Below are 24,068 nucleotides of genomic sequence, written 5' to 3' on the forward strand. Positions count from 1 at the left end.
GCTAACAATGGTCTCAAATTCCCAAATGTGAGCATAAGGATCCTCAAGTTCACGCCCTCGAAATTCCAGTATAACTCGGTGATATTCTGGCTTGAAAGCGAACGCATTGGCGGCGGTACAATTGGGGACAGCTATCGGTGAAACGTGTGGACCTCTCTCCGGAGTTAGGTAATCACGCAAAGTACGAGCCGGTTGTTCTGCCATTGGCCTTGACGGAGGTGATAGCTCACGCAGGGGAGAATACGATTGAATAATATTACGAGTCCGTGGAGGAGAAGCAGACCTATGCAGCCGATGGGAAAAATGGCTACGATAGATATTGAGCATATAACCTGCACACGTTAGTTCAAACAGACTAGAGGGGCTATGCCGCCGCCTCGTTCTCAAATAGTCTCGTGGGGTTATGCCACTGCCACGGCTATATAAAAGGATTAGAACAGTAACAAGGCAATTGATGCTCAAATTAGCTTCGTTAAACCTCAAGTCGAATTGGTGGCTCAGGTAGAGGTATCCGCTAAGTTGAGTTCAAAACACACAAAAGAAAAATTAAATGGAGTACTTACAGTGGCTTGTCGATCCTCCAAATAAGCTAGATAAAGATTCCCCGTCAACAGCGCCAAAAATGCTTAGCCTCCAAAAACCTCGCCTTCAAATATAAGGTTGGAAAACCCTAAGCATAGGGCTAGATCGTCGGTAGCATAATAAACCGGTAAGACCGGGATCGTACCACAGGGAATTCGAATATAACTTAATCGGATTGTAGGTTAAAATGGTAGAATGCAGCGTTCAAGACGGCCAACTTGGTGATGCTTTGAAACGGTGAAAATTGCCAAGGCAAAAAATTAGGAAAATGCTTAATTAACTTAAAAGAGGCAAGTCTAGGGATCGTCTAACCCTTGACTTAAGCCGTTACCAGTTCTCGATTATAACTCAGGCAAGAGTCACGACCGCGTGCTCACGCCCGAAAAATTTAGCTTTAATGACTACGTTTAACGAAAGATGTGATTAAACGGAGACGAACCAACTTGTTTTTAATATTCGTCGAATACATAGGAGGCCACGAGCCCTCGGTAAGCTTTTTGCCAAGACTGCTTGGCTAAACATCTTACAAAGGAGTTAACACCCCTTGTTTAGACCAAAAATGCAAGTTAACCTCTATTCCGAAAATCATGATTTTAAGCTCGAGGACTTGAGAACCAAGTAACCACTTAAGTACTCGGGAAAGATTACCACTTGGCCTATCGATTACTCACACATAGCTAAAGCATAAACGAAAGCATAAAAACGAGACATGATTTTTAACCGGAAAAACGAAAACAAACTTGATATTATAACGGATCCAAGTCATACGAACAACTTTAATTAACGAGAAATTAACACACGAGAACAAACTTACTTGAGTTCTAAGGAAAATACACTTAGAAAGCTTGGAAGAACATTAATGGAGGAATAACTAAGGTTAATAATAAGCTAGCCTCCAAAAGAGGGAGAGAGGTGGTCCTATTTATACACAAAGGACTTTCTTTCTCCTCAAAAGTCAGCAAAAAATCCCAAAAAGTAACCCATAAAAAGAAAGTTTCCATAAGTGGAAAGTCTGGAAAAGCAAGAAAAAATATCTGCTCGGACAAAATGTTATCGATAACACTAATATTGTTATCGATAACAACACTCTGATAGGCACCCGGGAAAAAATGTTATCGATAACAATGTTCAACAGTTATCGTTCTCCTTGCCTCTGGACAAATTCTGGACCAAGATGATGCAAAGGTATCGATTACTAGCACAATGTAATCGATAACATCAGGGTCAAGAATCCTTGATGGAACAGGAAAGGGGCAATGTTATCGATAACTTAATTATTGTTATCGATAACATTCTGCAGAAATGCAGATCTAGCTTGCTGAACTGGTTGAGCTTCCTCACACCTCCCGAGCTTCATCCAAGACTTTGTCTCAAGGCTTTAGGATTTGGCGGCACCACTTCTATGGCCTCGAGTGGTTGGACACCAGTGTACATCCCGGAACATCGCTTGGCACGCAAAACCGCCTTATTCGCTCGTTTTACCTGGAAAGCTCAGCAAAACACCTTACGTGCAAAATTTGACTTTAGCGATCAATTAAACATAGAAACGTTGCAAATCGAAGGATTTGAGCACCCAAGATCATGCAATCTTGTGTGCCTATCACACGGCTTATCCAATTTATCTTTCAATTATCTTTACTTTCCCGTTTAATCTAGCCAAGTTTAGATTTTATTTCATTTCCTTGTAATCAGAATTTGTTAAACCGTTAATAAAGTCCTTTTAATTCTGTTTTAGGCCTTATTCTACTTTTCTTTCCATTTTTCACACGATTAGGAAATACTAAGTCCTTATCCCGACAAGGCAAACCACGAACCACATACAGCCTCACCCCTTAGGTCGTATGCAATCGCTCTAGAAGAAGTCAGATTGAGACTTCCAGGCCTTGATACAAATTCGGACTGCAATCCAGTCCTGGCACGCCCGCCCAATCTCAAGCCAATTTGGTTTTGCGCGTTTTTGCGGAGAAACATGATTGTGTCAAACCATAATCCTTACATGCCTTTATATAGACTACAATGTTCTTGGTCACTAAGAAATCTAAACCAAATAGAAAATATGCATTATAAAGAAATCAACCAAACTAAAAAACATGAATAATAGACCCAACAAAATATGGTATCATAATATTTTTCAAAATTATGTTAACAAAGGAAGGCAACCTGCTAGTGGAGATATGCATATGGTCTGGTGTGCGAAGAGAGAGAGAGAGAGAGAGAGAGAAATAGATGAGGGAGAAGAGAGAAAGTTTCCTTGGCGTATTATTGCTTCATTCACTCGCTGGAATATTTGGAATGTGGGAAACAAAGCTCTCTTTGATTCCCAATCCAATCCTAGTTCCCAACACCCCAATCAAGTTGCAAGACTGATTTTGGCTAAGCCAAACGGAATGGTTCTTTGCCTTTCAGCGGTACCAATCAAAGGGTTCTCATACAATTTATGTGGGATGGAACCCGCCAATGCAGGGTACATTTAAGCTTAGTACTGATCATGGTTCCTTGCATGCCAATACGGGTAGAGCGGTGGCCTAGTCCGTAACCATGAAGGAACTTGGATTCCCGGTTTCCACAGGTCAATGGAAGCAACTTCTAGTACCATGGCTGAGTAACCATGAAGGAACTTGGATTCCCGGTTTCCGCAGGGCTATGGAAGCAACTTCTAGTACCATGGCTGAGTTCTGGGCCTTGAGGGATGGTTTTAACTTTTAACCTTGCAATTGAGGAAAATGATACAAAACTGGATGTTGAGGTGGTTGCTCTGGTTCTGATTCAAGTGTTTGCTCAAAACAATTTGGATTGTCACCCTCTTGGCAATATAATCTATGATTGTAGGTTACTAATGGAGAAATTTGAGGTTGTGACGCTCAAACACATTCACTGTGAAGCAAACCAATGAAAGGATGTCTTGATGAAAGACGCATCTATTTCTGCTACGGAAATTTTATATTTATCTCACTATTGGTAGTTGTATTGTTCAATTTCTATTTGAAGACTCTATGGGGTTTGAATACCCTAGACTTGTAGCTGATTAATTTTATCTAACGCACTTCTATTACCCAAAAAAAGAAGAAGAGAGAGAACGTTTTATAGGAAATTTTAAACAAAATAGAACAAATCTTTTGTACTAAAAAAATATTTAAACTTTTGTTCTCATGCAATTTCAGCTGTTGAATTGCACAATAACCATTTCTTAGAAAGAATTTTTTGTGCAATTTTGCGGTTGATAGTGCAAGGAATTCGTAACTGCTATTTACATCTGTTTGTTTGGATTGAAGATGATGATGATAAAGATGATGCACGGGAGAGGGTTATGTGGCTTTATTAATTGGGTAAATTTTTCTAACACCTCCTGAAGTTCGTATTTCCAATTCACGCGGTCCCATCCATTCGTGAACCGTTGGGTGGCTGTTAAGTGAAAAAACTACTTTATTGTTGCTTGATTCTTCACCGGAGCTTTCTATGACCTGTTCCACTAAAAACTTTTAGAATTTTTTTTCGTTTTTGGCTTTATTCAATTTTTTTCGTATTTGTTAATTTTGCGATAAATTTTTTTGACTTATTGATTCATCTCAATGAGAGGAATCGAAAAAGCTTTTACCCAAATATTTTGAAAAATAATCGTACTATAGCAAAAAAGTAAAAAAAAAAAAAAGTTGATTTTTTTTTTTACAAAAAAGTGGTTATTTTTCATAATATTTGGATAAAAGTAAAAAAAATTACTTTTCTGATTCGGCTCGTCGAGACTAATCAATAATTTTAAAAAAATTTGAAGCAAAACTATCAAATGCAAAAAAAATTTAAATAAAAACATAAAGTAGTTGTAGACACCCTAATTCGGACTTCAATGGATCTTTAACTACCCCAATTGAGAAAACAAAGGAACAATTATGTCTTAGAGCTTGATTATGGACTTCCAAAGCCCAAAAGAACCAAAAAAGCCCAAGGAACCATAAAAAGGTCCGGATAGCCCACTGAGGCCCAAAGACTCAAACAGAACACCGAACAGTATTACTAATTATAGAAAATTAGAGACCGGTCCCCTTTTTTAGGTTTGATTTGAACCTAATCCTGAAATATTTTACCGAACCTAAATAGGCTCGGATATATTGTACAATGGCTTTTTTACCCCGTTGTCTTATTCTCTCATCCATTCCTCTCTTTGCAAGTAGACTGCAACCAAATTCGATCTCACTCCACGCCTCTCTCTGATCTCACTCCCTCTCTCCCTTGTCAAACACGGCCGACCACCTCTTACCCATAGGCCATAGCCGACCCTCATCGGAGTCCAGCAACTTCCGACGACCACCGGAAACTGGTTCTCGGCAACCGACGACACTCTGGCCACCGCGAAACCTCTGGATTTGCTCTGTAACCTCTGGATCTGCTCCGTAACTACTGTTCTGAACCTTTTCTACACTCGCCGGCCGTCGAATTCTCTCCGCCTTGGTTTTTATGGTGATTTCAATACCACCACCACGCTCGGTCCTCCTCCGCCACCGGAATTTCCAACATCAATCGGAACTAGAACTGCGCCGCGAAAATGTCTCGCTCAGGTGCGATCTGTTCGCCGCTCATTGTCAATTCACAGAACCAATTGTCCTTTACTTCAAAGCCAACGAGGAATGGCAATCATCTGCGGTGAAATCGGCCATGAAGCTTAGAGCACTGATGTTGATGTTGATGTTGATGTTGAAGTTGAAGAAATCGAAAGGAAACGGAGCAAAAAAGAGGGAGGCGGTGGGCTCTTCCTTTATCTCAGTGATTATTTATTTAGGAAAACAAAAACAATATATGTGTATATATATAATAATGCATTTTTATAAAATGTTACAATTTTGTTTGTGAACGGGTGGTGTTGGTTTGTGTTTGATGATGATGATGATGATGATGATGATTATTATTATTATTATTATTATTATTATTATTATTATTGTTTTTGTTCATGTGTGTATTTTTTTATGAGAATTGTGTATTATTTATGAGAACTGTCTATAAGAACTATGTATTTTTCTATGAAAACTAGCAGTTCTCATACAATTGACTATGAGAATTGATAGTTCACATAGCCAGTTCTCATAGCTTAGTTCGCATAGCCAGTTCTCATAGAATTGACTATGAGACTTGGCAGTTAAAAATTCAAATCTAAATCAATTTATTACCTATGTGAATTATTACTTTTTTACTTTGATTACTTTTTTAAAACATGGCGGTGAAAACATTTATGACTATATTTGATTTTGATTACTTTTTTTATTTTTGTTCAATTTTTATTTATGTGTGTATTTTCTATAAGAACTGCGAACTAGTATTTTTCTATGAGAACTGTGTATTTTTCTATGAGAACTACTTATTTTTCTATGAGGACCGTGTATTTTTTATGAGAATTGTGTATTTTCTGTAAGAACTCTCTATGAGAACCATGTATTTTATATAAGAACTGTATATTTTTTATGAGAACTGTGTTTTTTCTATGAAAACTGTATTTTTTTCTATGAGAACTGTTATTGTCCATGATGATTGTCTATGAGAACTGTGTATTTTTCTATGAGAACTATGTATTTTCTATGAGAACTGTATATTTTCTATGGGAACTGTGTATTTTCTATGAGAATTGTGTATTTTCTGTGAGAACTCCATGTGAGAACTGTGTATTTTATATAAGAACTGTATATTTTCTATGAGAACTGTCTATGAAAACTGTATTTTTTTCTATGAGAACTGTTATTATCCATGATGATTATCTATGAAAATTGTGTATTTTTTCTATGAGAATTATGTATTTTCTATGAGAACTGTGAATTTTAGTGTGTGGTGAGACTATTTGAACTGTGTATTTTTCAGTTCACATGGCCATTTCACATGAGAACTCTGTTTTTTCTATGAAAAATGTGTTTTTTTCTATGAGAACTGTTATTGTCAATGATAAGTGTCTATGAGAACTGTGTATTTTTCTATGAGAACTATATATTTTCTACGAGAATTATGTATTTAAGTGTGTGATAAGACTATTTGAACTGTGTATTTTTCAGTTCGCAAAGCCATTTTACATAGTTCTCATAGAACTGATTATGAGAATTGACAGTCCAGTTCACAGAGTCAAGGGTATTTTTGTCCAAAATAATATGGGTAAGAAATTGATCCTAAAAATATAAATTTTACTAAAAATGGACACGTAGACAAAAAGTTAAGAAGAAAGGGCAAAATAGTAAAAATGCATGAAATGTCAAGAGAAAGGACTAAAATAAAGAAGAAACATTTTTGTTAGGACTATTTGAAGTCCGAACCTAGAAAACGGGGCCGGCCTAAAAATTCCCCTACTAATTACTATCTAACCGTACGGTGTAGCTTTCCTGTTACACCGCACATGGTTATGAGGTATGCCACACGGTGTTTCGAGAAAAAGTTCTTACAAGTTCACAAAGTTGTTGGTCACGCTTGTTGGAGCCATAATTGAAAAACGGCTTGGCAGAAAATACAGTTTTACCCAGCCTAGAAGCCACCTCCCCCTTTTGCATTGATACTTCTTGGTTCTTGTCTATAAACAGCTCGCCCCAAGAGGCTTATTTTCTATGGAAATTGGAAGCTCCTCATGTGAGCAAGACATGCATCATTGTCAAACTTGACAGACCACCAATTCATCTCAGAATAATTTACACAAAAATTTGGTAAGCCAGCAACTCCAAACACAATACAACCAGATAACATCCCAACAAGAGTTCAATGCTAAATTGCTGAGATGATGTCTTCTAGTCTATCTATATATATAGAAACACTTGTTCTCAGGGAAAATACCTTAAAACTTTAGCAATAAATATAAAGGGATTTTTTTTTAAATAGATTACTAAACATTTAATGAGCAGCAAGATTCCAATCAGTCACTGGGACCTCATGAGCGGCGGCAGAAGCAATACAACGATGGAAGTGCTGCCAAACCATTTGTAAGTGTCTATACACATCCCTATGGCCTCATCGTCTCTTATTGAAATCAAGTCATGGTCTCCATCTCTGTACATGATACGATAAGTTCCACCCTCTAGGTTCAATCTCTTGGCCACTTGCTGCTGCAACTCTGCCCATCTCCATGGAAAAGTCAGGTCAAACTTTATTGTCATATAGTTTATACATTTTACTTCCACAGTCACGATATTCGCCTTTAGCATCTCCCTGTAGCGTGGTTGGGGTTAACCATCATACATCAAGCACCGTAGCGAAGGAAGATCAAATATCTTACGTAGGACACCTTCAGCAGCAACTTTCAGACCTACTTCCTGTGGGGATGAAAACATGCAAATTTTGAAAGGAAAAGAAACCGTTAAGGTAATTCCAAATGACGAATTTCAGAGCCAAGCAAACATATACAGGCCTGGTGCATAGTTAACGCTAGCCTTAGTTATAATTCACTTGATTGTCCTATAAACTAGAACTAACAATTGAGTATGCTCCCCTTTCCTAAAGAAGAAGGCATCCAATTGATGTTCAAAAGGGAATGACAAAAATACTTGAAACCAATGGAACCATATGGGAGAGTACGCACAAATGGTAAGAATGCATTAAATATGCCAATTTGGGGTTGGGACGTGCATACCTGCAAAGCATTAATGGCAAAATCAAGATCAAAATTTTCAATTGGCTCCCCATGGTCGTCATCATCCTCCTCGTTGTCATCAATAATTACCACTTCAATTACACCAACACATCTCTGGCCAGAAGGTTCAAAATTTGGCACAGCCAAAGATTGCTTAACACAACAATAGGAAGCACGTCGACAGTCTTGGCAGCTGCAGCTGCTACTGTAATAATTATTCGAAGTGAATTTACTCAGGAATGCGCTGTCAACAAGCCCAAGGGTGTCTTTTTCTTCGTTACTACTTTGCTGATCCACGTAATATTTGGCATACTCCTCGGAGATCATTCTATACCTTCACAGTTCTTGATCATCATCCTTGTTCAGAGCAAAAGGTTGGTTTCTAGCAGTAAGCAAACTCCGGCCCTCAATTGTTACAGGTGCCCAAAACTGAACCAGAACTGAAACATAAAGGGGATTCCACATCATCTTTTGAAGTGCAAGTATGATTCTCTTTTTCAACTCCCTACCGTCCTCTGAAGAATCTGGTTATAAAACAAACAGACAAAACTTCAGTTTGGGTAAAAAAAAAAAAAAATTATCTACAACGACAAAGCAAATAGGGTACAGTTTTCTTTCTTCTTCTTCTGTTTTGTGTTTGTTTTTTTTTTTTTCGAGAAAATTTTATATAACCCCTATAAAAGCACGTAAGTGCTCTGGGTTTAACTCTGGGGATTCCTTTATTGTCCTTTTGCAAAATAGAAGATTCACTCAATACCCTTAGCTAACCGTTCATTACAAACAAGCTTCAATTTCCAACGACGTGTTTCCTTCCATCGAACCGTTGACATGTTAAGTGTATAAGCCTGTATGTTTTATTTCCCTATTCCTATCACAATTACAAGTTGCTTAGCATCTCTTTGTTCGCTCTCAATTTACCGAGTAGCCTATTTATTCTAATTAGTATCGCTTGTCTTTGCTGGTAATGAAAGATTAGGTAAATGACCTAAATTTGATTTGCGGGTTCTGTTCTGCGCCTCAAAAAACTGACCTTTTCAAAGTTTTGATTAACAAATAAACAATGGTGTTCATGCTTCACCCTCAACCATTTGGTAGTCAATGATTGTGGAGTTCTTGGGGTTCACTTAGTCGTTTTTTTCGTCAATTTTCTCGCTCAAGAAGCAAGAAAGAGCATCCAGTCCTCTCACCCAAATCGAAGGCTTTGGATACTAGTTGCTTGAATTTACATTTTTCAACATGCATGCAATGTGTTTGATAAAATGCTTGGCGTCAAATTGAAACAACCAAATTCGCATTGGAACAAAATATAACCAGTTAATTTGTGCATCCAATTCCAAATGCATGCAATTGGCAATTAAAAAAAAAAAGATATCCCAATGGTTATCATTCGTTTTACCAGTTCTTTTGACAAGAAGACAGCATCAGAGGATGATCAGTTCCTCTTCCGACATTTAATAGGAAAAAGACTACCTAAGCTGTTTACAAACAGCAATGCAACGTGCATGGGGGGGTTCAACTTGTAAATCTTAAATCTCCAAAGAAACCGAATTAGATGTAACAAGTACGTACTAGTAATTTGTAAGCCGACGAAAGTGATCAGTTTAGAAAGAAACAAAGAAAAGTATTCAACAAAATTGGGAAATTTACTCACAGAAAGTGTTGAATGTGGTAGTATCATCTGGGCTCCAAAGAACCCAGAAAGGGGCTCCAGAATAATCCTTGCCCTGCATCCAGGATAGTCCTGTGGTCATGAATTTTTTAAAAACTTGGGGGAAATCTTCTCCATCTCCATCGGATTCGATCACCGTTCCATCTTCATCGCCTTCAATCACCATCCCACCTCCATCGCTGTCGATCACCATTCCATCTTCATCACTATCGATCAGATCGCGGTCGATCACCATTCCATCTCTATTGCCATCGATAACCATTCTGTGTGGCACAACAGGCAGCATATATGCCGTTCCCAGTTGACACGACACACTTCTTTATTCCCAATGGCCATGTGTACTCCAATATATATAGATGGGAAGCGGCACAAATTTTTCTTTAGTTGCGAACCATCTCTTAGTTAGTTTGGCGTACGTTTAGGTTTGAGTCAAGGAGGATGGGGTCGGGTTTTGACTTTTGAGGGGTTTTAACACGAGTGGGTTAGCTTTGAGGGGTTTTAAACTCAAGTTATGAGTACAAAGTAATGAGGGTTGGGTTTCGTTTAAGGAGTTTTAACCCAAATCTTGAGTTTTTAAGGGCAGGGATGGTTTAATAACAAACGTTAAACACCACCCCCCCCCCCCCCCGAAGTGATCCAAAACACACACACGAGGGAGAGAGTTTTTTACCGTAATAGTTTATCAACCTTCTTAAAACACAACACAAAAAAAAAACCAGGTTTGTAGGAGAACTGAAGTACAAACAAATAACGAGCTCTCGCTCCGTCCGTTGGCAACTCATCGGATTCCGACCATCTCCACCATTTCCTTTCCTCAACAACAAACATGCGGAATCGGATCTCTCTTTCACTCTATCGAAATCCTAGACAATACTCTCTCTCTCTCTCTCTCTCTCTCTCTCTCTCTCTCTCTCTCTCTCTCTCCATCGAGCCCTAGACAATACTCTCGCTCTCTCTCTCACGATTCATCTCTGCAACTCTCTCTCTCTCTCTCCCAATTCATCTCTGCAACTCTCTCATTCTACCCTACAATGGCCGACGAGGAGGATTTTGCCGTCGATTTTCTCAACTACGCTAATGGTGAAGATGGGCTATACTTCTGGAAACGTGAAGGGGAACTTTGCTGGGTTTTTTGGTCCAGGGGTGAACAAAATCAGTTGCAAGTTGATTTCAAATCCGTGCTAGAAGGACTCCCGCTCCGCAATTATCGACTACTGGTTCACCTATGGGTACTCGTCCGAAGATGGGCTATACTTCTGGAAACGTGAAGGGGAACTTTGCTGGGTTTTTTGGTCCAGGGGTGAACAAAATCAGTTGCAAGTTGATTTCAAATCCGTGCTAGAAGGACTCCCGCTCCGCAATTATCGACTACAGGTTCACCTATGGGTACTCGTCACGGACGGCGACCAAAAATGGCTCGTTTGCAAAGATAACCCATTTGCGCTATACGGATTGCACAGGGGTTTGACCAAGTACCGATTTTTATCGCAACAACTGAAGTTGGGGGTGAGCGGCGGTAACGAGGATGTGCTCGGGCTCCCGGGGCGGGTCATACCATAAAGAATTTTACTAAAAATTGATAAGATTCAGAGAAGAATTCAAAGAACCCTAGAAAGCAATCAAGAACAGATATGTTTCTCTTTCTATATTCCTTGTTCGATGATTACAAAGCAGATCTCCCCAGAGCTCTTTAATATCCCGCAATCCAATCTACAAACCGACTTACAACAGAAAAATGGGAGCACGCCCCTGCCAGCTCACTTTTTCTAATCAAGACACTTAGTAACTAACTAACTGACTAACCACTAACAAATCACTAACAACCAAATTAAGTTGTCATTAGTGAGTTTTGCTAACAGCCCCTCCCAAACTCATGGGAGTGTTTACTACCATGAGTTTGGTCTTCAAAAATTGAAAACAATCAACGGATAGGGCCTTGGTAAAAATATCAGCAGTTTGTGCTTGAGTCCCAATATGCTGTATAGAAATTTGTTTGCTGAGAACCTTTTCGCGAATGAAATGATAATCAACCTCCACATGCTTGGTTCGTGCATGAAAAATTGGATTAGAAGCTAATGCTATTGCTGAGGAATACCCAAATCTACAAGTAATTGATGAATCCAGCTGTTTGTGCAAGTGCTCTATACTCTGCTTCTGTGGAGGAACGAGCCACTGTTGGCTGCTTTTTAGCACTCCAAGAAATCAGATTTGATCCCAAATAGACACAAAACCCAGTAGTGGATCTCCTATCTGAGTGATCATCAGCCCAATCTGCATCTGTGTATGCTGTGAGATGCAAAGGACCAGGAACAAAATACAGACCTTGATGAATACTTCCTTTCAGGTATCTAAGGATCCTTTTTACTGCACTAAAATGACTGTGTCTTGGGTCATGCATGTGTTGACATGCAACATTAACAGCAAAAGCAATCTCTGGTCTAGTCAAGGTAAGGTACTGTAACGATCCCACAATTTTTCTGTACGAATGTGGATCTGGCATGGGTAAATTAGGGTCAATAGTTGCAGGTTTGACAGAGGAAGGAGAGGAGCTGGGTTTGCAGTCTTGCATTCCAGCTTTGATCAACAGATCATGAGCATACTTGGATTGAGATAGCAGCAAATTCTGACCATGTTGTGAGACCTCAATACCAAGAGAGTAGCTCAGTTGACCCAAATCTTTCATTACAAATCTTCTACTAAGTATATTGATGAGACTTTGAATATATTCCTTGTCGTCCCCAGTTATGATAATGTCATCAACATAGACAAGAATGAGTGTAATGCCATGTGCTGTGTTAGAAATGAATATAGAAGAATCCGCTTTGCTAGCATGGAACCCTTGTGTAAGAAGAAAACTTGAAAACATAGAGAACCAAGCTCTAAGAGCCTGTCGAAGCCCATACAAGGCTTTATTCAATTTGCAGACAAAACTAGGATGTGCAGAATCCTTATACCCAAAAGGTTGTCTCATATATACCTCTTCTTCAATAACACCATGCAAGAAAGCATTAGATACATCTAACTGACGTATAGTCCATTGTTTATCAACTGCGAGGGAAAGAACAACTCGGATTGTTGGTTGCTTGACAACTGGACTAAAGGTCTCAGAAAAATCAATACCTTCATGTTGTTGATTGCCATTAGCGACCAGTCTAGCTTTATACCGTGCTATACTCCCATCTGAATGTCTCTTGATCTTATAGATCCACTGACACCCAATGACATTAGCATTGGAAGGTGGAGAAACTAGTGTCCAAGTTCCTTGTTTGACTAAGGCTGAAAACTCCTCTGCCATAGCATGCTGCCAAACTGAGTGTTTAACCGCTTCTGAAAAATGTGTAGGCTCCACGGTTGGATTAGAAACAGGTATATCATGTGAATCAGGAATGCTAACTGCAGTAAAACCATAGTATGTTTGTGGTTTTGAAATGCCATTTTTAGATCGTGTCACCATTTGATGAGATGGATAAGAAGATGGAGGTAGTGTAACTACAATAGGTGAGGGTAAACAATTAGAAGAGGAAGAAGGAGTTGAACAAGAGGTAGGTAAAATAGGATTAGAATTGAGGAGGGAATGAGAAGACTAGGAGAATGAAGTGTAGTGACAGGAGAATTAGAATAAGTAAGAGAGAGTAGGAAGAGAAGGAAGAGAAATGGGAGTAGATTGAGGAGATGGATTCACAGATGGAGTAGGAATTTCAGGAGTAGGAACATATATCACTAAAATCAGTAAGAGGAATGTGAAGTTTAGTAAGAGTAGTGTCAAATTGTATGTTAGAATTCTTGGATACCAGAGATGAATAAGGAAATTCATGTTCAACAAACCTAACATGTCTTGATGTATATACCTTGGAAGTAATAGGATCAAGGCACCTATAACCTTTTGTTGCTGGACAGTAGCCTACAAAAATGCAGTGAATGGATTTAGGGGTTAGTTTGTTTGGAGTATAGGGTTTGAGCCAAAGAAAGCAGCTACAACCAAAAGGTTTTAAAACTGCATAATCAGGAGAAGATTTGAACAAAATACAATAAGGTACCTGAAACTGCAAAGTTGAGTGAGGTAACCTATTGGCTAAGTAGACAGCAGTGGTTAGGGCTTCAAGCCAAAATTTAGAAGAAAGATCAGACTGTAACAACAAAGCAATAGTAGTCTTAAGAAGATGTCTATGTTTTCTTTCAACGACACCATTTTGTTCTGGTGTATGAGGACATGTGGTTTGATGAATAACACCAGTGTTTAGAAACAACGCTAGAAGAAAATGATTCACAAATTCACCCCCATTATCACTTCTAACAGTTTTAATATTGACATGAAACTGATTAGAAACATAAACTTTGAATTGTGCTATGGTGTGTTTTACTTCTGATTTGTAGTGAAAAGGAAACAACCAAGAGTACCTAGTAAAGTCATCAATGACAAGCAAATAGTATCTAAAACCCTTATGAGAAGGAATAGGTGAGGGACCCCATACATCCATATGCACAAGTTCAAAAGGAAAAGAAGTTTGAGATTTAGACAAACTAAAAGGAAGCTTATAGCTCTTGGCCATATTACAAGCAACACAATTTACATCTCCAGGTTTAGAAACTGGTAAATGAAACTGCTTTATTAAAGACTGAAACAAAGAAGTACTTGGATGTCCAAGTTTATTATGCCAAAGCATAGTAGAATTAGTGGTGCTTAGGAAAGCTGCAGAAGAAGGACCAGCAGCAGAACACTTAGAGAAGTTCAACAGAGGGTACAGACCCTTGCTACATGGCCCCTGGTAGAGTATTTGTTGTGATTCCTTGTCCTGAATAACAAGACCATTGGAATCAAATATGAGAATACAATTATTATCTTTGGAAAACTGATGAATGGAAAGAAGATTATGAGTGATAGCAGGAGTGTGTAGAATCTGTGACAATCTAAAATGAGCATTGGGCGTAGAAAACACACCTGATCCAGAGTGTGTAAACTGTAACTGTGAGCCATTTCCAACCTGAACACCACCAGCTACAGAGGAAAATTGAGGATTCTTGATGTTCTGCAAATTATTGGTGATGTGAGATGTAGCCCCACTATCAAAATACCATGGATTCCCTTGTTGAGCACCAGTTGTGTATCCCAAACCTTGACAACCAGAATTCATCAGAGAAATAGAAAAACTAGTAGGTGGTGTAGATGTACTAGCTGCATAAGGATCTGATATAGGAAAACCACCTCCAGAATAACCAGCAAAATGTGCCTGTGCATAAGGATTAGGACCAGACTGCACGTAATTGCCAAAAGCACCAGTGGGAATTGAGAATTGTGGAACTGAAGGATAAGCTCTAGAGGGCTGAAACTGGCCCGACAAGCCATGATTGAGCTGAAATTGGCCAGTCAAGCCATGATTGGGCATGGCAGTGGGAACAAATGGCATGATATTATATGGAGAACCATGTCCCTGAGTCTGAGGAAATGTAGGAAATCTAGGTGAAAAGGACTGCACAAAAGAAGGGAACTAGCCATTATAATAATAGTATTGAGTAACATGATTTGTTTTCCCACAAATAGCACAAGGATCTCTAGGAAATCTGGGACCACGTCCCCCTCTACCTCTGTTAAACTGTGGTCTAAACTGAGGTGAAAAGAACTGTGACTGTGGCAAGTAGGAGACTGAAGATGAAAATTGAGGAGAAGGAGAAATCTGTTGTGGTATAGGTGTACGTGAAGTTGAAGCAGAAGTATTGATTTCAGAATTTGATGACATAGAAATTGTAGGTGTGGCAACTAGTGCAGAATGTGTTTCAACAGTTGTAGAGGAGTCTTGAGACATTTGAATATCTTCACAACTTAACATTGTTATCAATTCATCAAAACTCAAATCTGTGTTCCCACTAGTTCTGATTCCAGTTTTGAAACCATTAAATGCAGGAGGTAACCATGTAAGGTGTGAAACACCAAATCCTCATCCGTTAGAGGGCTACCAGCAGCAGCAATTTTCTGAGCATAAGTCTTAATGGTGTCAATATATGACTCCATCGTCGAAGAATTAGTGAGACTATAAAGTTTACTGCGCAACTCATGAGCATGTGTCCGTGACAGAGAATTGTATCTATTGTTCAAAGAACCCCAAACTTCATAACTATGATGAAACCCTAACACATATGGTAAGGTAGCTTGAGATAATGAAGCAGTTAAACAGGCCAATAACTGTGAATCAATTAGCTTCCACAGAGAGAAATTAGGATTTGTTACCAGGTCGCCAGTGGAATTTCGAATTTATGATGGACATGCCACCGTACCATCAACGTAACCGAGAAAACCATTCCATTGAGAACGTTTTCAACCTGCGTCTTCCAAAGAAGGAAACTCGGATCGTCAAGCTTGATATTCACCAAAGAGTGAAAATTGGAAACTAAGAATGCAAGAGATGGTGGAATCGTGAAAGTAGAAGATGTAGAAGATGCCATTGTTGAGATCGACAATCGACGTACACAGCGAAGAAACAAATCAAGAGACTTTCGTCCTTTACGGCTCTGATATCATAAAGAATTTTACAGAAAATTGATAAGATTCAGAGAAGAATTCAAGAACCCTAGAAATCAGTCAAGAACAGATATGTTTCTCTCTCTATATTCCTTGTTCGATGATTACAAAGCAGATCTCCCCAGAGCTCTTTAATATCCCGCAACCCAATCTACAAACCGACTTACAACAGAAAAAGGGGTGCACGCCCCTGCCAGCTCACTTTTTCTAATCAAGACACTTAGTAACTAACTAACTGACTGACTAACCACCAACAAACCAAATTAAGCTGTCATTAGTGAGTTTTGCTAACATTTCGAGGTAGGCTGTCCGAGTCGAATCCTAGCATCCACCACTACTCAAGCAAAGAATGGCCTCGGCAAGACAAGGCCGTGGAGTGCGGCGTTCAGTCTTGTCTTGGCCTGCCATTATTCGACGAGGGTGGCGTTAGCGTCCGCGTCATGGAGATGACAAGTAGTTCAAAGTTGCCCAATTCGTTCACAGAGCAATCTTCCCTCTCTCATCGTTTTATAGTATGCTTCGCATTTTAGGTTCCGTTTGGAACTTATGGAAATGAAAATAAAAGATAAGGAAAATGAGTGGAAAATAGAAGGAATAATTTATTATTCATTATACTCAAAATCTTTTTTTTCTTTTTTTTTTTTATACAACCAAACAATAGGAGGAAAAATTCTTTAATTTTCCTTTCTTTTCCCAGAATTCTAAACATAGCCTTAGTCTTCCCAGAATTCTAAACATAGCCTTAGTCTTGGGTATTTTTGCTACCCAAGGTCAGAAGTACTTTAGGGCTAAGGTGAACTATAGCCTAGGTCACTTTGATAAAAATAAAAATTATATGTGATTCCGTTTGGCTAAATAAGTCAACTGGCTTATTTTTTTGTCCTTATTCGAATTTTTTTGGTATTTGTTAGTTTTTCGTCAATTTTTTGGGGATTATTATATCGTTATGACAAGAGAAATTTAAAAAGTAAAAAATTACAATCGAAACCTAATTTTTTTGAATAAAGACAAAAATAAGCTAATAAGTCAATTTTTTCGTCTTTATTAAAAAAATTGAATTCCGATTATAATTTCTTACTTTTTACATTTCTTTCGTCATGACGGTGCAAGAATCTCCAAAAAATTGACAAAAAACTAATAAATACGAATTTTTTTTGAATAAGTATAAAAAAATAATCTAATTGGCTTATTTGGCTGAACGGGTAAAAGTTTTGATCAATTCATTTTTTTTAGTCCAACCCATCCCTCCAACCTATTTTCTCTCCCTCTTTCCTACTTCTTTATTTCTATTTTCTCTCTCGTACTCTCCTTTTCTATTATCGTTAAGGGCAGCAGTTTTTGTTGATTGTTCACAGCTGAAAACCCAGTTAAATTGACTCAAGGAATTTCATGAAATCTCATGGTGCTCAATCTTTTAATTCGGATGCCACAGGAAAAGCCCTAAAAAGCAACTTCAAGCTATCCGTTGGTCAAGATGTGATCAAAATGGGTTCATTAAGCTACCATCTTCCAAATCGAGCGAAGGATTGACGTCTAGGATTTTTGCTAAACCAAAAAATTGGGCTTTCATTTTTCAATATTAGAGTCCATCACTATTAATGAAGTTGGAACATGATCCTGATCTCCAAGAAGGTAAACATGCCACTATTAAAATCCTTGAATCTCTCATTGATCATTGGCTGGTGTGCTTAAATTTTAAAGTTTTGGTTCTTACAATCTTACTTTTTTCAGTTTAAATTATACTCCCTCCGTCCCTATTTTATAGTCCAGTATTCCATTTTGGGCTGTCCCTTAATAAGTGTCCATTTTGTAAAGTTAATGGGTAAAAGTTGGTGAATTTTCCATTTTGCCCCTAAAAGTAGATTCCATTTTGAAAAGTTAGTGAGTAAAAGTGTAATGATGATGGGTAAGTAAGGAAAATTGAGGAAAAAATTGATGTGAAAGGTATAATGATGATGTCTTTTTAATAAGTTGGAGTTACGAAGCAGGACATTTAAAAAGGGACGGAGGGAGTAATGTAATAACAACAAAAAATCTGAAGCATTTTTTGAGATTTGTTGATATTCAAGAATTTTTAAGGGAGCGACTTTTTCATATTGTGCATTTAAAGACACCACTATATTAGCTCCTAAGAAATAGATATCCAATGTTCACACTCGTTACAATCTGAACATCTACATAATAACGGAGCTCAGTTTTTGAATCTTATATACGTAGTTATAAATCTGGACCATTCATTTCTAATTCCTATGGTTAATTAGCAAGTGTTAAGAGTTTCTATAAATCTAGATCATCCACTACCAACGGCTAAGATCAATTTTCCAAACTTACTTATCTAAAATGATTGATTTTGAACTGATTTTATTTGTTATGGAAGCAGAACTTTAATTGATATGTATGGTAATCGACACAATCTATATTAATTTTATTTGTTATGGAAGTAAAACTCATATACGGTAGAACTTTAATTAATTGAGCGTTCGAGTCGTACCTTCAAGCACAGACAAGCACTAGTTCACAATATGCAAGGTCAATAGTATGATGATACTAGCCATACGCGCGGTGCATGGATTGGATTACAAACCTTATTTATTAGAGATTGCCCATATGCATATTATATACACTATTTTGCCAATAGTTGTTAAATACCTATAATACATGACAAGTATCCTACAAATTGTATCGTCTCATTCGAAGAACGATACATATCCCAGCTTGTATCCTTTTTGTATAGAAATTACACTATACGACTGCGTATCCTACGATTTATATGCGTATCTTAATTTGATACGTGTCGTCTGATTTTTTATTGGGAAAAAGTCGGACCTTATTTCAAGAACCCCGAATGCATTAATCTAAGTTGTTTGATCTAATTATGAAATTTTCAAACTATTTGATAGACATTCAACCTCAATGTATGGCTTGTATAGAAGAAAGACCCATACTTTGATTGTATTTTGCTTGAGTTTTCTTTCCCTAACAAAGGGTACAGAAAACCTTAATGTAATAGGTCCCAATTGAGATACTTAAAATTTTGCATCTTAATTTTTTTTAAATGTAAGCATAATTTGTTGGTGGCATAAACTAAAAAATTTAGTATTTGACATAAGAAAATTAAGTCTAAACAAGTCCAATCGAAAAAACCCAAAGATAGAAGATATTATTGAAAAAGATATAAATGGTATCTAATATTTAGAAACTCTAAAATATCTAGCTTTAGAAATTTTAGAATATACTTGTGAAATATCTAGAATTTTTTGTGAGAATTAATCACATGTGTAATTCTAGAATTATCTCAAAGTTTATCTTGTATGAAAATATCTTTGTACTAGAGTCTTCCATGGTGCAGTAGTATAAATAGGGATGAGTTCTAGCTATTTTGTATCAACCAAAAAAAAAAAGTTGAGTTCAAGTGTCTAATTCTCCACTCTCTTTAGTATTCTCTCTTTTTCAAAAATCTTGTTCAACTGAACAATAGAAACTGAACAATAGAAATTCTTACTCTTCCAACAAACGTATCTTAAGATATACGATATATATCCCGATACGATTTATATAATTAAAAACACTGGTTTTGGGTTAGCCCGGGGTAGAATCAATTCTTGGTTCTACCCTTGTTGCTACCTATGGAAAAAGAATGGAAAAGACTATTCTTTGTTTGGTTGAGAAAGAAAAGACTTCTATTTTTTGTCTTTGGCATTTGTTTCGGCTTAATCTTATCAAATTTATTTTATTTTTTGTCAATGCAAGCACCTACTTTGACTTGTTTCGATATTGCTTCCCACTCAACAAACTTAATTGAGTCCTTGGATTTCGACCGGGGAGAAGATAATTTCCTGATTCAACCTTACATCGAGGGTGTGTAGAAACCAGAACACGAGTTTGCTTCAAAATAACGAAAGCCTCGCGTTGTTCTTACACCGGACGATGATGCAATGAAACTTCTTAACGGTATGCTTAACTTAGATTAGAACTTGGTTTCTTTTTGTTATCTATTTTATATTTTCTGACTCAGGAACTTCATTTTGCAGTTTCTAAAGGCACATTCTGAACAATCTTAAAAATCTAAAACTCCCAAAATGGTCACTTTGCAAGGACGATCCATCCCTCTTCAATGAATCTACTACGCAGCCTAGTAAGGGCAAAAATCTAGCGATGAAGTCTAGCCATGGAAAGAAAAGTTCTTAATCGAGCCTCGAAAAGAAATAATCATGAAGGCAAAGGGCCCAGATGATGCGATTAGGTTTCAAATGTCAAATCCGATGAAATTGTTTGCTTTGGAGCTCGCAATCTCTAAGAGGATGGAAATTAACGTTGGAGCTTTCCTCCTGAAATACGAGGACGGGGATGCTGAAAAGATTAGAATTACAGACAATGAGGACGTGCAGTTGTGGATCTGCAAGGTTTTGGAAATGCGTGAACTAGTGGTCTTTGTTGTGCCAAATCCAAAGAGTATAAACAACAAATGAAAAAATAGAAGAAGGAAAACTGTGTATCCTATTTGCTTTGTCGTTGGAGATAATGTTTTATAACCAGCTTATTCGGAGGACGGTAGGGAGTCAATATTTTTCGGTTCTGGTTCAATTTTGGACACCTCTAGCAATTGCGAGCTAGAGTTTGCCTACTAGAAACCTACCTCTTGCTCTTAATGATGATGATCCATAACTATGCAGGTATAGGATGATCTCTGAGGAGTATGTTAAATATTCCTTGGATCACCAAAGTAGTAACGAAGAAGAAGGAACCCTTGGGTTTGTTGACAGCACATCCCTGAATATATTCAATTGAACAATATTGTTGCATTACGCAATCTTTGGCTTTGCCAGTTTTTGAACCTTTTGGCCAGAGATGTATTGGTGTAATTGAAGTGGTGATTGATGACGATGGAGAACCAAATGAGAACTTCGATTTTGATTTTGCATGTCCCCCTAAATTGGCATAGTGAATGCGTTCTTACCATTTGTGCTTAGTCTCCCATATGGTTCCATTTTTTTCAAGTATTTTTCATTCACTTTTGAACATCAATCGGATGCCTTTTTTCTTCAGAAAAGGGAGCATACTTAGTTGCTAGTTCTAGTTTATAAGACTATCAAGTGAATTATAACTAAGGGTATCGTTAACTATGCACCAGACCTATACATCAAAGATTCTCCCTTTACAACTAAGGTACGTAGCGTTAACTAAGGTCTCATGTACATCAAAGATTCTCCCTTTATAAGTAAGGGTAGCGTTAACTGAGGGTGGCGTTACACTTTCTTTTCGTTTCAAAATTTGCATGTTTTCATCCCCTACAGAAAGTAGGTCTGAAAGTTGCTGCTGAAAGTGTCCCACCTAAGATATTTGATCCACCTTTGCTACAGTGTTTAATGTATGATGGTTACTCATAGCCACGCTACAGGCAGATGCTAAAGGCAAATATCATGATTGTAGAAGTAAAATGTATAACAATATGACAATAAAATTTGACCTGACTTTTCCATGGAGATGGGCAGAGTTGCAGTAGCAAGTGGCCAAGAGATTGAACCTAGAGGGTGGAACTTATCGTATCATGTACAGAGATGGAGACAATGACTTGATTTCAATAAGAGACGATGAGGCCATAGGGATGTGTATGGACACTTAGAAATGGTTTGGCAGCACTTCCATCGTGGTATTGCTTCTGCCGCCGCTTATGAGGTCCCAGTGACTGATTGGGATCTTGTTGCTGATTAAATGTTTAGTAATCTATTTTTAAAAAGTCCCTTTATATTTATTGCTGAAGTTTTAAGGTATTTTCCCTGAGAACAAGTGTTTATATATATATATATATATATATATATATATATATATATATATACACACAGTCAGTCTCAAATGAGGGAGTCCTTATTTTAGTTAAAATGCAGACCTCCTCATTTCTCTCATTTTCCTATCAAATTTCGATGATCCGAGCCGCTCAATGTGTTCAGAACGTGATTTTAAGGGTACCCGCGAGAAATCGGCAAAATAAATGACCGGGAAGGGGTTCATCCGAGCAGTTTTTGTTTGAATCGTTCGATAAAAAACAAACAAAAACTGCTCGGATAAAGCCCTTCCCGGTCATTTTTTTTGCTGATTTCTCGCGGGTACCCTTAAAATCACATTCTGAACACATTGAGCGGCTCGGATCATCGAAATTCAATCGGGAAAGGGAGGTCCACATTTTATTAAAATGAGGTGGTCCTTACGGAAGACGGACTGTATATATATATAGCAGACTAGAATACATCATCTAAGCAATTTAGCATTGAACTCTTGTTGGGATGTTATCTGGTTGTATTGTGTTTGGAGTTGCTGGCTTATCTAAGTACATTATTTTTGAGTTTGAAAATGTGAAATAAGTACTTATTTTTTAAGAAGGTGTTCTGGTATAGGGACGAAGCTAATTGAAATAGGAATGTAAGCCTCGAGAAGCATCGAATCAAATCTCTCGTCGGTGGAGGGGTTATTGTAGATAATCCAAACCTAATGACGTATTAGTGAAATTTACCTTCATTTATTCGTCTCTTTCTCTCTCTATATATCGACCGTGTTTACTCTGTGAGCTTCGATTTAGCTTCTTTAAGGCTTGTTCGGTTTGGGTTTTGAGGAATATTTCAAAGTGTGATAGTGGAGAGAGAGAGAGAGAGAAAATTTATTAGGAACACGCAAGAAATTTAAGTACCCCAAATGAACTATGCTACTTTCTCTGTCCCTTTTTGTTTGTCCATTTTTGATGTTTGTATCAATTTTCAATCGCTTATATTTTTCAATAATTTCCCCTCAAGTAGTAGCCACCTAATATTCTGTTGAGTCGCATTTACACACCCTTGGCCAAGATGGACCCAGGAATGGATGAGCTAGGTGACTGACACACCCAAGTTCTAGATTGCACTTATAATGACACTATTTGTTTTTTTTTTTTTGTAAAACTATAAGCGTTCGCTCATCCAACGTAATCTTTTAAACCCTAACACCTGCCTATCCAAGTTCTATTATAAATGTATTGTACGTAATGAAATAGCATCGAACACAATTTTAAATCCTGACTTTGCCAAAGTGATTGAGTTTTAAATTTTCTTGTTCCAATAGATATGGATGTACACAGTCAGGATCAGGTCAGGAGGCGTGGACCGGAGCTCCGGTCCGCACCTTCCCATTTCTCATATTTTTCGATCAAATTTCGATGATCTGACCCGCTCAAAGTGATCAGAACGTGATTTTAAGGGTGCCCGCGAGAAATCAGCAAAAAAAATGACTGTAAAGGGCTTGATCCAAACAATTTTTTATTGAACGATTCAGTAAAAAAACTGCTTAAATCAAGCCCTTCCCTATCATTTTTTTTGCCGATTTCTCGCGAGTACCCTTTAAATCACATTCTGAATACATTGAGCGGCTCGGATCATCGAAATTCGATGGGAAAAGGGGAGGTGCGGACCGTAAGGGTGTGGACTTGATCCAGACTGTGGATGTACAATATGCACTTAATTAGTTCTATCCCTTTATCTAGCTTGATTAAAAAATCAGATCTATCATATCAAATCGCATCTTAATAATCAGATCTATCGCTTTATTTAGAGGCTTGATTTAAAAAATCAGCTCAATTGGCCGTTGACACATGATTAAATTTTTTGTGACAGTTATTAAAACGATAAATATATCATTGATAGGGAAAGGACTGTTGCAAAATTTAAGTAATTTTGTTCTACCCCTTGAATTTACAA

The 24,068-nt window shown here is 37.7% G+C and overlaps 1 protein-coding gene across 1 annotated transcript; it reads right to left on the minus strand.

Moving 5' to 3' along the window:
* Positions 1–7,127: 7,127 nt before the first annotated feature.
* LOC131324328 (uncharacterized) lies at positions 7,128–10,254 on the minus strand. Its single transcript, XM_058356261.1, has 3 exons — positions 9,816–10,254; positions 8,165–8,688; positions 7,128–7,847 (listed from the first exon to the last, which is right to left on the minus strand). The coding sequence occupies exons 1-2, from the start codon at positions 10,117–10,119 to the stop codon at positions 8,501–8,503; spliced, it is 492 nt and encodes a 163-aa protein (XP_058212244.1). The 5' UTR covers positions 10,120–10,254; the 3' UTR covers positions 7,128–7,847; positions 8,165–8,500.
* Positions 10,255–24,068: the final 13,814 nt, after the last annotated feature.

The sequence above is a fragment of the Rhododendron vialii genome, chromosome 4a (assembly GCF_030253575.1).
Source record: "Rhododendron vialii isolate Sample 1 chromosome 4a, ASM3025357v1".
In the NCBI taxonomy this organism is placed as follows: Eukaryota; Viridiplantae; Streptophyta; class Magnoliopsida; order Ericales; family Ericaceae; genus Rhododendron; species Rhododendron vialii.